The 13,528-nt window shown below is 34.7% G+C and overlaps 2 protein-coding genes across 3 annotated transcripts in view; one reads left to right on the top strand and one right to left on the bottom strand.

The window, feature by feature from the left end:
* LOC147071440 (proteasome activator complex subunit 4-like) overlaps positions 1-4,934 on the bottom strand; it is a 49,826-nt gene extending 44,892 nt beyond the window's left edge. Inside the window, exon 1 of one of the 2 annotated variants that reach the window (XM_085948348.1) lies at positions 4,532-4,934. In XM_085948348.1, the coding sequence (XP_085804474.1) occupies positions 4,532-4,758 (227 nt within the window). In that variant the 5' untranslated portion in view covers positions 4,759-4,934. The remainder of the gene's footprint in view (positions 1-4,531) is intronic. The other variant, XM_085948347.1, reaches the window with a different exon arrangement.
* Positions 4,935-7,912: 2,978 nt separating this feature from the next.
* Positions 7,913-13,425, top strand: LOC147071439 (general odorant-binding protein 83a-like). Its single transcript, XM_085948343.1, has 6 exons — positions 7,913-8,015; positions 10,109-10,184; positions 10,592-10,644; positions 11,373-11,408; positions 12,133-12,312; positions 13,283-13,425. Exons 1-6 carry the CDS (start codon positions 7,941-7,943, stop codon positions 13,298-13,300), a joined length of 438 nt encoding a protein of 145 aa, XP_085804469.1. The 5' UTR covers positions 7,913-7,940; the 3' UTR covers positions 13,301-13,425.
* Positions 13,426-13,528: the final 103 nt, after the last annotated feature.

The following is a 13,528-nucleotide window of genomic DNA, read 5'->3' as shown; positions in this document are numbered from 1 at the left end:
TCAACGCGGCTTTAATGCCGAAATTTAAATATCATCTTGTGGTAGGTACTCAGTTCGATCAACAAGACTGCATTGCCAGTTAAAAATGTGACATACATGTTCTTACCTGCACCTTTCATATTTCTTCTTTATTTCTTATATTTATTTTATATAGTCTTCTGCAATCTCTTTGTCGAAATCATATCATACAAAAACCAACAACCCTCACGGAACCCATTTGAGAAATACTGCTCTAAAACTGTAACTATGATCCTAACATAGTTCCTGCAATATTGTAATAGTAAATTCTAGAAGAGGCTGTTTTAATACCTCCCTATTTGAATAGCTCTGTATTATTATATGACCCATAGGTACAAATTGATAAGCTTGTAGCAAGTTTCCCGAATGTAAGCATAGCATCATGTTGAAGGAAAAAGAAATTCCTATAAAATTAAGGCTCTGGCACACAGAACGCGATCGTCGTGGCGGTCAGCGATATAAGAACGTCACACAGTCCGTGATACCCTTATGAGCGATCCAGTATCGTGGTTGCTTCCTAGTGAGCAGATATGTATTCTTTTTTAACGGTTTTTGTTCGGAATGAGTAATTCTGAGGAGGAGCAACTCCTTTTTCTATTAGCCCTACAAAGTAATAGAAAAAAGCCGATGTTGGGTCCATGACATCAATATGAAAATGGAAAAATTTGGGGAGTACCACCGCCTCTATATTGAGCTTCAATCTCATGATGATAGATTTTTCTATATTTTCGTATGTCACGTGTAAGTTTCGAGGAACTACCGACCTGATAAAACCGAAGATTTTCAATAAATAACTCCGTTAGATCACCGACCGCCGTGACAGATCACATTCTGTGTGCCAGGGAGATGTTAACGGTGCGACGTCCGAAGCGAGAAGGAAAAAATTACGCGTGAATAAAAGTGCGGCCTACGCGGCGTCACTCAGCGAATGTCCGCGTTACTTGCTGCGGAGACATTCTTTTGGGGCGGGGTTCGGGACGAGAAGAAAACGTAATGGCGGCTTGGTTTTCTGGGGTCTGTGGGTAGCGAACCTCTCTGTTTTACCGTCGGATCTCTTTGTCTCGTGGCGGCGCTATCTCGAGCGGGCGTTTTCGGCAGCTTCGCATCTGAGTAAGTATGTCTGAATTTTGCGGGGAACGCAAACGAATTTGAAAGTTAGAAAATTTCTGTTCTTGGTTGAGGGTTGAGAGCGCTGCGAAGGATGGACGCAGCCTGCGGTACTTCCAACTTTCCGGGTGGAAGTAGGCTGTGATGCTTTTGAGAAGTTGAAATAGGCTGTGGTGCAAAATTAAAGTGGAAATGCACTGTTTCTATGCAAGTGTGCAGAAGTAGGCTGCGGCAAACTGCGTGTTCTGGGAAAGTTGATGGTTCGGTCAGCCCCTTGAGGTGGTCTCCTATGGGAGACCTTCATCTGGTATCACCACTTAACCTATTAGATCCAAACACGTGAAAAATAACATGTGAACTTGCCAGAGCCGGAATTTGATCCAGGGACCCACGACATTATGTCAACCATGGAAGTTAGTTCGGAAAAATTGCATTAAGCAATTAATATGTCCGCTACTTAATTCCTTAGGCTTGGTGAAGTAAAAATTAAATAGTTTCGTAGTATTAGATATAAATAGTATTAGATTTTTTTAGGGAGTTCAATTTTCAAATCGAAAGATTGTACGTTTGGTTTTATTGGTAATGCAGAATCCACACAATGACCCAAATCAGACAAATGTTTGTGGTCATGTGGTGCTCACCATTATGAAGAGTACGACATTCGCGTTGGCCAGCAAATTTGCAGCGTCTCCCGAAACAGTGTCGGTATTTAACTTACATTAAAGGGCGCCAACAGTTGCTTGACTTGGGCCATTTTGAAGGGGGGCATAACAAGTTCAGGCGGCTCAAGTTCTGGTTTGAAGTCTGATGCTTTACTTATATAACCTACGTACGCATTTGTCAGTATTTCACGTGATTATTCGTCTTAAAAACAATGAACATACATAATTTTGAAAACACTTCTGAGACACCCCGCAGGAATCGAACCTGCATCTCTCAGGTATCGCGCCCACGCACATAAAATACAAAAGCCGATCGCCAATAGTAGCTCAATTTGGAAAACGCTTCAGTGAGTAAAAGCCATTAGATAAAATTTGTCGCAATTAACGCATTCGCTGCTGAGTAGATAATGACTTTTTAATTAGCACTTTTAAAATGCACGTTAATTACATCGATCGGCCGCCTGGTCATTACGCGCATGTGCGTCTTCAGCGTCCAAAGTATTAAGTATGACTCATTTAGTATAGTGGTCTATGTGTGTGGGCGCGATACCCGAGAGATGCAGGTTCGATTCCTGCGGGGTGACTTACAAAGGATTTTTTATATTGGTTATAACATATTTTCTCAGAAGTGTTTTCAAAATTACGTATTTTCAATAATTAAAATGTTACATTCTTAAATAATGTGAACTATTCGTTGAATAAAAAAAATGGTTAATTAAAAACAATGCTTAATATACCTATTGATTTTGTGTCCTTGCATAAAATTAACGAGGAAGTATGTTTCCACAGGTATACCTATATGGCTAAATTTTATATTCAAATGTCTGTTTTGATATGGCAATATATGAGATGCATGAAATGTCAAATTGAAGTCTACGTTAATTACTAAGACTATGAATTTTAATTACATTTATTACATCTTCTCTATTCCTGATCGTTGTCGGTACATATTGACAAGAGTCAAAGGACGGCGAATAATTTTATGACTTGAGTATGATTCTTTCCTAAATATACTAGTTGTAGGAAGAACTTTCAGTATAAGTCGGTTGATGGGAAGCCAGACGGGAACCATGCCAATTTTTATAGCCAATTTCAGTAAAATTTATGAATTCAAGAATGAAAACCTAACCTAACCTAACCGAACCCTACAAATAATCCAGTATATCGGCTATTTTACCACGTTTTTATTAGCTCGTTTTCTTGTTTGTCCAGTACAAATCTTGCAATCAATTTTTAACTAACTTCCCGACTAGCTATACATTTGAAACTTTTAAAATATATCAGAACACGATGCCAATGCATTTTTAATACTTTTAGCCATCTCTAAGTAGAGTTGAATTCATTTTCAGTTAATTCTGATTTGTATGAAAAGTTATTTCAACACCATTATTGGTTGCTACGGGTCTGGGGTCCTAGCAACTAAATTATTAATATATACGTGCGTTACTATAGAAATCAATATGACATGTCAAAATGACATTTCAGTATTATTTCTTCATAGAAATAGTACAAATTTTTTTGATTGTTTAAACTCAGAACACGATGACATTGCATTCTTTTAATACTTTTAGCCATCTTTAAGCAGAATTGAATTCATTTTCAGTTAATTCTGTTTTGTATGGAAAGTTAGTTCTGAAAAAATCCGCAAGGTGGCACTTCCATCGAATTCAATGCTTGCACTTTTGCATAACGGCGTTCTACGATTTCGAAAAAAGAATTAACTCGCTTTCTTGTTTTTTGTTTGTTTGTTTGTTTTTTACTTCATACCAAGTACAAGTTTTAAAAATCTCAAAGGTATAATATATGTTATTCAATTAATAAATGTTTGAAAATTTCATATAATTGCTCTCTTTATTACGCATTTGATCATTTTCTTTCTTAATTAATGTTAACTAAGTTAATGGGATAATTCATCAAAAAAATTTTAAAAAAGTATTTACTTATTACTTAATACATAGAATTGTCAAGTTTATATGATTCAACAGAATTTAAAAACGTGGTATATAAAAAGTTCTTTTTATCTTGTAATTATTTAAAATTTGTTTGCCGCGGCTTCCCTTAAACCGACAAGAACCGAAATTTCTTGTCCACGAATGGACGATTATTGGTACATAATTATCACATACACCAATCGCGGGGTTTTGCCTTTAGCTTTCCACTATGGTGCGGGGAATAGACCATTACGTGTCTGATTGGTAAGTCACGGGTTTGAATCCTTCAATCAACATAATATCATTACTTATGCATTTGGACGCAGGGCACGAACCTACGGAGGGAACGACTAGCAATAAATTCTTATGAAAAGTTTGTCATGAGACTGATCCACTACAAACGTCCCTTACGGGTACACTAATATGTTGCCTTATAAAAATTTACAGGTTCATTTCAAATTTTTAGAGACCTCCAATTAGGTTAGGTTACCCATGCAAATTAATTCATTCATATTAAGTAGGTATGTCCCAATAGATTTGATAACGAGAATTTAAGGCACAGTTACAATATTTCCATTAATTAAAACTAATTATTATTTTTAAAAAAGTTTGATTATCGAAAATAATATAAAATATAGCACAAAACAGCAATTTGTTTACACATCTCTATATTGTGTTTCTTTGTGTTTCGGTTCCAAGTCTTTACGAATAGAATAAAATACTGCCTCCTACGCAAAATAGATGGAAAAAGTTATATTTAAAAACTTTTAAAAAGTGCAACGCTCCTTGTGTTTGGAACGTTGGCATATTTACTTCATTAGCCTAGACGTCCACACTCCACAGCCGGGCTTCATTTCCTTTATCATGACAGCCTTTCCAAAATTCAATTTGATCTCGCCGAAGAACTTTGTCGATTCTTCATCCAGATCTTTCGCGTAAGGGAGAATGTGATTGTACACTATTTCTTTTTGAGGTTTAAAACCCAACACTTTAATCCTCTGTTGCGACGTCGAGTGCTCGTCCAGATCTTCGTCCTCCATGGTGATGTCTATTCACAACCAAATTATTAATATCAAGAATTTAACAACACTTCACACACGATTATTAATAAAAATGTTATCGTATTGACCGTCAAGAAACACGTCGAATCATCGCCTACGATCATCTGATATTTTTACAAGTCACTGCAGACGACATTTTTAAACTATCAAACGTCAAAATGTTGCAGATGTGGCGCCATCTTCTGACTCAATTCATAGACATTTAATAAAACTTTTTTACCGCCAACTATTTTGTTTGTTTATTTTTATAGTACATAGTAGTTGTCAAAAGATCCAGAATAAAATGCAATTTGAAATAATTGAAATGAGCGTTCACATTATCCTATTTATGAACAGACCACATAATGTTTCCCTATTTTAAAAATATATATTTTTATAATAATAATAATTATTATTGTGAAAATAATATTATTAATACATAGGTTGAGTTATAATACCTATTATTAGGTAACAAGTTAGATTCCGATATGATTTTATGAACAATTAATTTAATTTAATAAGTTTCATGGATAGGTACGATCAAAAAAAATTGTGAAAAAAAAATATGTTGATTTAATACCTAAATAATATTTAAGAAACTTATGTAGCGGAAACAATTTTTTAAAGCGGAAATAATAGATCGGAAGAGCGCACTTTCCAAGATCGGAAGAGATAACGTGGAACCAGAACCGACCGAGATCGTTGGATCCTGTCCACCTGACTAAAATTATTATCGTTGACTAGTTTTGAATAATATGGAAGTTATTTTTCGTTTGACAATGAAAATCAACCATGAGCACACGCATTCGGAAAGATGTCGAAACTTGTCTAGAAATAGGACACCTACCGTTGCATTACAAGTGCAGTAGCTTCATTTTCTTGACCGTGACATACAAACGCAAGCTGCCAATAGTGCAGTCTATCCCAGAATATTCATAAAATAATATCACAATTTACGAAATAATAGCACATGAATAATTTTATTAATTCACCGCCTAGGTAGGTACTTATTTTATTTTAATTACATAATTTTGTATGACGTATACCTACTCGCTTACTAATCCCACAATATTATAAATAGTACTTATTTCTTCGGTTTCTGGGTATTTAATTTTACTCGCAACTATTCTCACCTTCAAGCAGGTAACATGCCATACAGATTAATATAGTAGGCACCGAGATGAGAGCTGATTTTCTTTGATGACGCAGATGGCGATCGATTAGTCAGAGGATTTTAAATAAATTAGGTAGGCCTCGAGACAATAAGTAAGTGGAATATTACGTCCTCTTATTCTTCATCTGGACATCCCCAATCATGACACGCGTGCGTGCCATGATTAAAGATGGTAACCCTGATGATTTGGTTGTCGAATAGCCTTTCGAACAGGTTGGCCACTCCTCTCGGCGTTCTACGATACGCAAGTCCTGTGGTCATTGAAATACCCTGACACTCATAAATTGACAACTTGACAACTATATGGGGCATCCAATCTTTACTTTAATATTCTGATGCGGCGTGTTAAAATACAACATACGAGATACGACACAAACGAACACTAACGATCCTAATAATTATAACCGTTAAACCATGCGTATTCGATAACAAGTCGGTGAACACCCTTAGTAAAGTTATACCGGCAGAACAGCTGGTGTTAATAGACAGACTCGACGTTAGTGTCTGGATATGGGGAATATACCTGGAAAAGTGCGGGGGTCGGCGATTGAAGCGACAGGAAGCTATAAGTACCTAGTAGGCGGAGTAAATATAGAAGCCACTAGCACCTACCCATCCCGATGCCTCTTAAATCTATAAAAAATATTATGGTTATTTTTTTTAAGGGGACCCCCCAAACTATTTTTCTGTGTGCACATCTGGACAATCTCGTCTACGCCTTGTGGATATCTAGTAAAAACGTGTTTCAATAAATGACTAGTTAAATTTCATTCATTACTTGAATGAGCAGTGATAATATGACAAATTATTTTTTAATTAGAAGTTCGGTAGAAAATAATTGTACATTAAGAATCTACAGCATGATTTTATAAGATGTTAGATTTATCTACTTACCTATAGTGTTTTCACAAACTATTTCAGTCCTTTCTTTGTTTTAAATTAATTTTATATTATTATTCAACAATTTTAAATAGGGCATTAGCAATAACGTCTCTAGATAAAATGCCGACCCTAAGCAGCGCCAAAATGCCGCCTCATTTTTTTATGCATTATTTTTATCATCCTTTCATGAGTCCAATATCTACGAAATATGTTGAATGGATACATTACTAACAGAACATCAGACTAATAAGGACGTCCGAGGGCAACGAAAGTAAACTAGATATCGCGAACCCGACAAAACCAGTGAGCTGAATTTGTTAATAGAAAGATATTTTCGTCACTGGGCATTAGATAGTTAAAGTTTCCACTTCATAACTTTGCACTCCGGCTATAGGATGACAATAATGTAATATTTATGTCTAAAAATATATTTTTTACATAATAGTATCTATTTATTTGTGTATTGCTATCTATGCATAGTATTGCTATTATTGCTATTATATCAATACAAGTGAATATCATTTGATCGAATTTTATGCTAGTTAACCAGGCAAAGACGAGTATCAGTGTAGTAAAAATTGCACTGTTATAAAGCGTATTGGTACCTACTCTATATACAGACCTACAAACTTATCTGTAGAATGGCCAAAAATTGAACTATGAACTACGATAGGACGCCATTTTGAAAATTTCATTCGAATGTCAGATTTTGTCCAGTTACGAGTCTTGATTGGGTAGTTTTAGAGAGTGGCTCCCCATTCCATTCTTCAGATAAGTTTGTAAGTCTGTTCCTACGTATTTAGTGCCTATAGCTCGTTTTTCAAATTAAATAAATATTATCTAGAAGAGAAAAAAATAATAAAAAAGCAATATTTCGTATGATATATTATTGCCGTGACTGTAATAATAGCCCAACATAAATTACATTGTTATTATGAAAGTAGGTATTCAAAGGGTTTAATTATACCTATTTTTTAATTGCGGGTCTACAACGGTTTTCCAGCATGGGTACATATGTTATTATTGTCTCCATAGTTTGTAGAAACAATATAAAAAGAAACACAGATTTTTTACACGACATTGTAAAATAAAACGTTTTGAACACTGTCGGTCAGTTGAAAAAAAAATGGTTATTATAACATCAACGCGCCTTTTCTTTTTGGTGGCTTGCTTGCTGGTCACCGGAACTGCCGGAGATCAGGTATTTATTTACTTACAATATTAATTAGGTTTCAATCTGTATTATGTTATAATAATATCAAATGTCATTAAATAAGACGACAAAACAAAACTTCCTAAGTGGCACAGTGGGAAATTGAATCCAATTGTAAGTTTTTTTCTTTGGACCTTTCCAGATTTCATTACATTACATTCTATAATAGGTAGGTACCTAACCTACCCTATAAATATTTATTTAAATTTTTCTTTGTTACTATTATTTTTTATATGCGAGGGGTGGCTTATTCGGGCTGGCACCCGGGTGGCAATCACCCTTGGTTGGCGTGTCCCTGTCAACCATTGACTAATATACTAACTAGGTACTTACTTATTTTTTAAATTACTTGTAGGCACCTACCTACATATGTTATTTAATGTTAAACTAATGATTAATTATGACAATGTCGATGGTCTATCATTTCTCGATGCCAATATATTATTAATGGAGGGTAATTTATCATTATTTAAAAATACGACACATTTTTCATTGGGAAGTTGGAAAGGTCATTTTCGACTTCCGACTTATAACTTTTCCCGCTCGGAAAAGGTGTTGCCACCCTATTAATAATAATTAATCAATCTTGGTTTCAAATATAATTATTGGTTTGGCTCTGCGGTATTATTTGTGAATCGTCAATTTATTGTACCTCAGTGTTGCCAACCGTACTATAATTATAGTATTTATTTGAACCATAATTTTGGTCCGCGTACTATGTACGATATAAAACAGGTAGGTATAGTACGCCCAAAATACTATAATTTTGAATATCGGAAAAAATATGTAAAAGTACTAACATTTCGATATTTCCGTTCGATAAATTGGTGCAAAGTACTATAATTTCGCAACATAAGAAGATTTAGAGAACTTGGAAAAAAATTGCTCTAAAAACGTAAAAAATCCCTTGACTATGGTATAAAATGAAATTTCTTGAATTCTTCGGTTAGCATTTTTGGTCGGAAGAGGTACCTAAATAAAAAAGGGGTCTCGGACTTTCTAAAATTCTCCGTTATTACAACACGTACTATATTTTTTCCCCAAAGACTATAATTTTGGAGGCTCTGTACTATAATTTCACTTTAAAAAGACGGCAGCACTGTTGTACCTACCTATAGGTAGGTAATTAATTATTCTCTCAGGGTCAGGCGGAGTCGGATGGCATCAATAATTATTTAAATAATAATCGGTTCGTTCAAATTAGGTACTAACATTCATTTTTTTATCTTACAATTAACTTTAAATGTGTAAAAACGTTTTGGCAATATTGATTGATAACCATTCCTCTACCATTTCCCAAAAAAGGGATTAGAAAAATGGGGCAACAATCCATGTTTATGATTCAACCACATTTATAATATAATATAAACTTAAAGAGAAATGTAAAATCTGAAAAGTTTTTCTGTCACGCTCAATCTTCACCTATTTGTTGTATACCTACCCATCTTATTGGTGGCTAACAACCATGGGCGGGTCCTGGCTTCCCATGAGAAATTCCTCCGTCTCCCCCTATCCTGGGCCAGTGCCCTACAGGTGTTAACACCGTCTGCTCTGACATCTTTGTTAGCACCACCCAACCCCCGGTGTCTGGCCCTACCAGTCAACTTCAAAACTGTCCGATCTGATATCCAGGATGCCACTCGGCGGTCGAGCTTTGTCCATTCTTGTTACATGATCCGCCAAGTTTAATAAATATAGAGATACATTCTCCATTACTGAGAGACTTGTAATTTGCTACACGGGTACTAATGCGGAGAGAATACACACATTATTATAATTTGGGGCTGGTCCAGTACATACTCCAAACATGGGGTCTTCATAAAATGTTCTTCAAAAACTGTATTGTTTTAATGACACTATCGATCTAAAACCTTTAACACATTCATCATGATCGATTTCCTAATAAACATGTAAAAGAAAGTATGGATGTCGTTGATATACTCTTTAAGATAATGTAACGTAAACATTGCATTAATGCATGTGTAATAATGGATTGGAAGTGTATGAACTTTGGCGGGGGATCGGCGGGAAGAGCCCCACTAGTATTAATATACCATCTACATGCTTTTTGTTGCTTTCAGTTTCCAACCCAAGAATTTTTGGATATACTTAAACCAGTGGTGACAAAATGTGAAGCGATGACCGATGTTGATAAGGGTAAATTTATCAAGTTACTTATGAGAACAAAAATTTGCCAAAAAAATAATTGTTTTTTATTTAAAGTACTTTAGGTAATTTATATTATTTATAGTAATATTAGACAGTATTACAGTAGCCAATACAAATAAATAATTTTGAAAGATTGGTACAATATACCTAAAGTTAACTCATATTATATGAGATATTAATATGAAGAGATATGCAGTTTGTATAATATATTATAGTAGATAACGTAAATTTTCTCATGTCATTTTCTTTGTCCATTTAAGCTTAAGCAGATGGACCTAGTACTAGGCTGTTTTCAAAATATTAATATGTGGTAAATTCTATTGAATAGCATTCCATATCTCAGCAATGATAAATGCGTACATATATTACTGGAAGTTTTATTTTTTCATACGTAGAGCTGGTCCAGCACTTCAGTGAAGGAAAAATGCCTGAAGATCCAAAGTTGAAGGTAAATATTATATTAAGAGCACAATGCAGAACCTTAGTTACGAACCTTATTGTCACCAAAAAGGATTCCTTAACCCTAAACTACTTTAACTTATCTTATGACCACGTCGCCTTCTGTATCCATACATAACGAGCTATCAATATAATTTCATTACCTAGCCTACGATGCGGGTCACTACGGTGGCGGTATACGGTAAGTGGAGGCACCTTACGACAATAATCGAACCAATCAACTTTAAGCAACAACAAAAAATAGATTAGATTGACAATATCCTTTCATTTACTATGAGTTTGTTTTAATTAATTTCTGTAAATCTGTTTCATGCATTTCATTTGGAAGCCCTCATGCTAAATGTTGCATATTGAATCCCACTCATCCCTACGAGCTTGGACTTGTTACCCGATCAACATGTCCATGTGACGGAGAACTACAGGATGCAAACGACACCCTCTGGGAATATCCGAGAGGGAAGGGATGCTGAGACATTCCCAGGCATAAACAACTGCTGATGCTTCACAACCAGACGTAGGGCCTCATGATATGCTCGATTAAGACCGAGTGTAGTGCAGGCGGGTTGGTTTGGAGGGTCCATGTTTGTGTTGCACGTAATTGAAGGGGAAAAAATTAAATCATTTCTTTTATGGATCACAATCCATGTGCTGTGTTGTACTTAATATGTTTATACTGACGATCATTATAATAATAATTATGTTTCACTTTGTTTTCAGTGTTACATGAAATGCATGTTCCTAGAATTTGAAGTAGTAAGTACCTTCATATTCTGTTTATTTATTTAGATATAAAAAATTCAAACTAAAATAATAGACAGCACACGGATGAACCTCCATAGTATAGGTGTATCATACAAGACTTTTATGAGGATTGATGTTAGACATTTAATCAACATTTGCCCTGAATCAAAATACAGAATATACTGATCATATAAATCCAACTAACCTATTTGTATTCACTTTGTTAAGTAATTGTGGGTAGGTACTGTGTATCAATGTGTGACCTCAATGGTACAATTGTTAGTGCACATCGCTACCAACAGAAAAGTTGATAATTCGAGACTGACCACGACCTACCATGGCTGTTTTTTTGTTTTTGGATCGCCCGTGATATTATCTTATTACACAAATCGATTTATCACGCATAAAAAAGTTTCATTTATAAAATAAGGTTAGTGACATTTTAGATTACATACATAATAAGTAAATGAAAGACTGTCTTTGGTGGAGGTTTTAGATGAGTATAAATTGTAATCCATCAAATTCCTTGTCAAAATAATTAGGTAGACTAGGTAACTATACTGTTGAATTGGATTTAAAGACCTTGGGTGTCCCAAATTGGAGAAAAGTGACTTTGGACAGACCTGAATGGAGACAGATGCTGAAGGAGGCCAAGACCCACATCCATGAGGTTGAAGCACCAGGAAGAAAAATTAGACTACTCATCAAATAATATGTAATTCTGTTCGTCTTTCAGCTAGATGCAGAAACAGGCACATTCCACTACGAGAAGATGTTAGAGCTCATTCCGGAGAGCATGAAAAAGATTGCTTTCAAAATGGGAAAGGATTGCATACATTTCAAGGGGGAGGACGGTACAGACCTTTGTCAGGTCTCTTTCGACCTGCACAAGTGCTGGCAACAGGCTGATCCAGAGGTAATATTTAATACCACTGTTTTGATTACTTCAATATTTTTAATGACTTGTTGCGACATGCTATGGACCTCGTTTCATAAATAAATATTTTTTTATGTTAATACAATAATCGCCATTATAAGCGAAACCACGACAAAACAAAATTCGGAAGTATTAAACAAACATTGTCAACCTCATTTAAATTGACAAATTCCATATTTTCTTTTTGCAAAGCGTTTGTTTTTATTATAAAAGTATTTTGTTTGGTCATTTTTATATGAACCAATTAAAAATAGAAGAAACATGCTTAACGTGTTTTAGTACATAAAACAGCATTATAAAACAATGGTAAAAGGCAGTAACACCATTAAATGGTAGGTAGAAGACAAGGATTGATGGCTCCAATTTTAGAAGATGGGATTGTAATGTATTTTTTCCTTACAAAAATAAACATGTTCTTCATCGAGATCAATTATTTGAAGTAGAGTGCGAAAATTATAAGTTGAAGTGTCATGGCCGCCATCATGGCGCTGTGATATATTATGAAAGGATTGTCAGTATTGTACTTCTCGAAACGGCCATGCTTCACCTGAAACTTGCCGCAGTCTAGAATGTTCATTCCTTGTTCAAAATGAGATAGGGCTTTTGACAAATCCTTTGAAGTAACTGTCAGCTGAATAGTTCTTGTTATTGGTCTACATTGGATCCAAATATTTTCATACATAAAGGTATCTTTATGGGCACAATATTTTTTCCGATGTCCCGAATTAAATAAAGCCGATATAGCGAACATATACGTGTATAAAAATGCCATGATTTATTGACAACAGAAATAGGAGGAATATGTAGTATAATATCAGGACATTTGATCAGTCTATACACATGGTATCAAAACACTATGGTCATTATTTGAAGCATCAATTATTGATTCATTAATAAAACTTACCTATTACCTATCATAATGTATAATATTACTTTTTCTCTATTTCAGCACTACTTCTTGATGTAATAAATACCAATAATGGGGACATCTACTCTCTCTACCGGACTCTACATAGTATAAAAAAGCATAAGCAATGTTCATAATGAACCAATAACTTTTTTTTTGTGGTACATAATTAAATACATTTTTTTTCAATAAAGAATATTATATTATATAATTATTTAATCTTATGGTTTATTTTTACATTTTAATTTTTCATATAATATGTATTACGCTGTGCATTTATTCACCAAT

This window comes from Rhyacophila brunnea, unplaced genomic scaffold, assembly GCF_057557595.1.
Source record: "Rhyacophila brunnea isolate RB1 unplaced genomic scaffold, BYU_Rbru_1.0 scaffold_20, whole genome shotgun sequence".
NCBI lineage: Eukaryota > Metazoa > Arthropoda > Insecta > Trichoptera > Rhyacophilidae > Rhyacophila > Rhyacophila brunnea.
This window is presented reverse-complemented; position numbering and strand designations above follow the sequence as displayed.

What these genes read in the sequence shown, in the direction of transcription:
- LOC147071439 (XM_085948343.1), top strand. Translation starts at nt 7,941, where the DNA reads ATGGTTATTATAACATCAACGCGCCTTTTCTTTTTGGTGGCTTGCTTG. An exon ending in GATGACCGATGTTGATAAGG is followed by an intron (nt 10,185 to 10,591) that starts GTAAATTTATCA and finishes TTTCATACGTAG; the next exon opens with AGCTGGTCCAGCACTTCAGT. An exon ending in TGTTCCTAGAATTTGAAGTA is followed by an intron (nt 11,409 to 12,132) that starts GTAAGTACCTTC and finishes TTCGTCTTTCAG; the next exon opens with CTAGATGCAGAAACAGGCAC.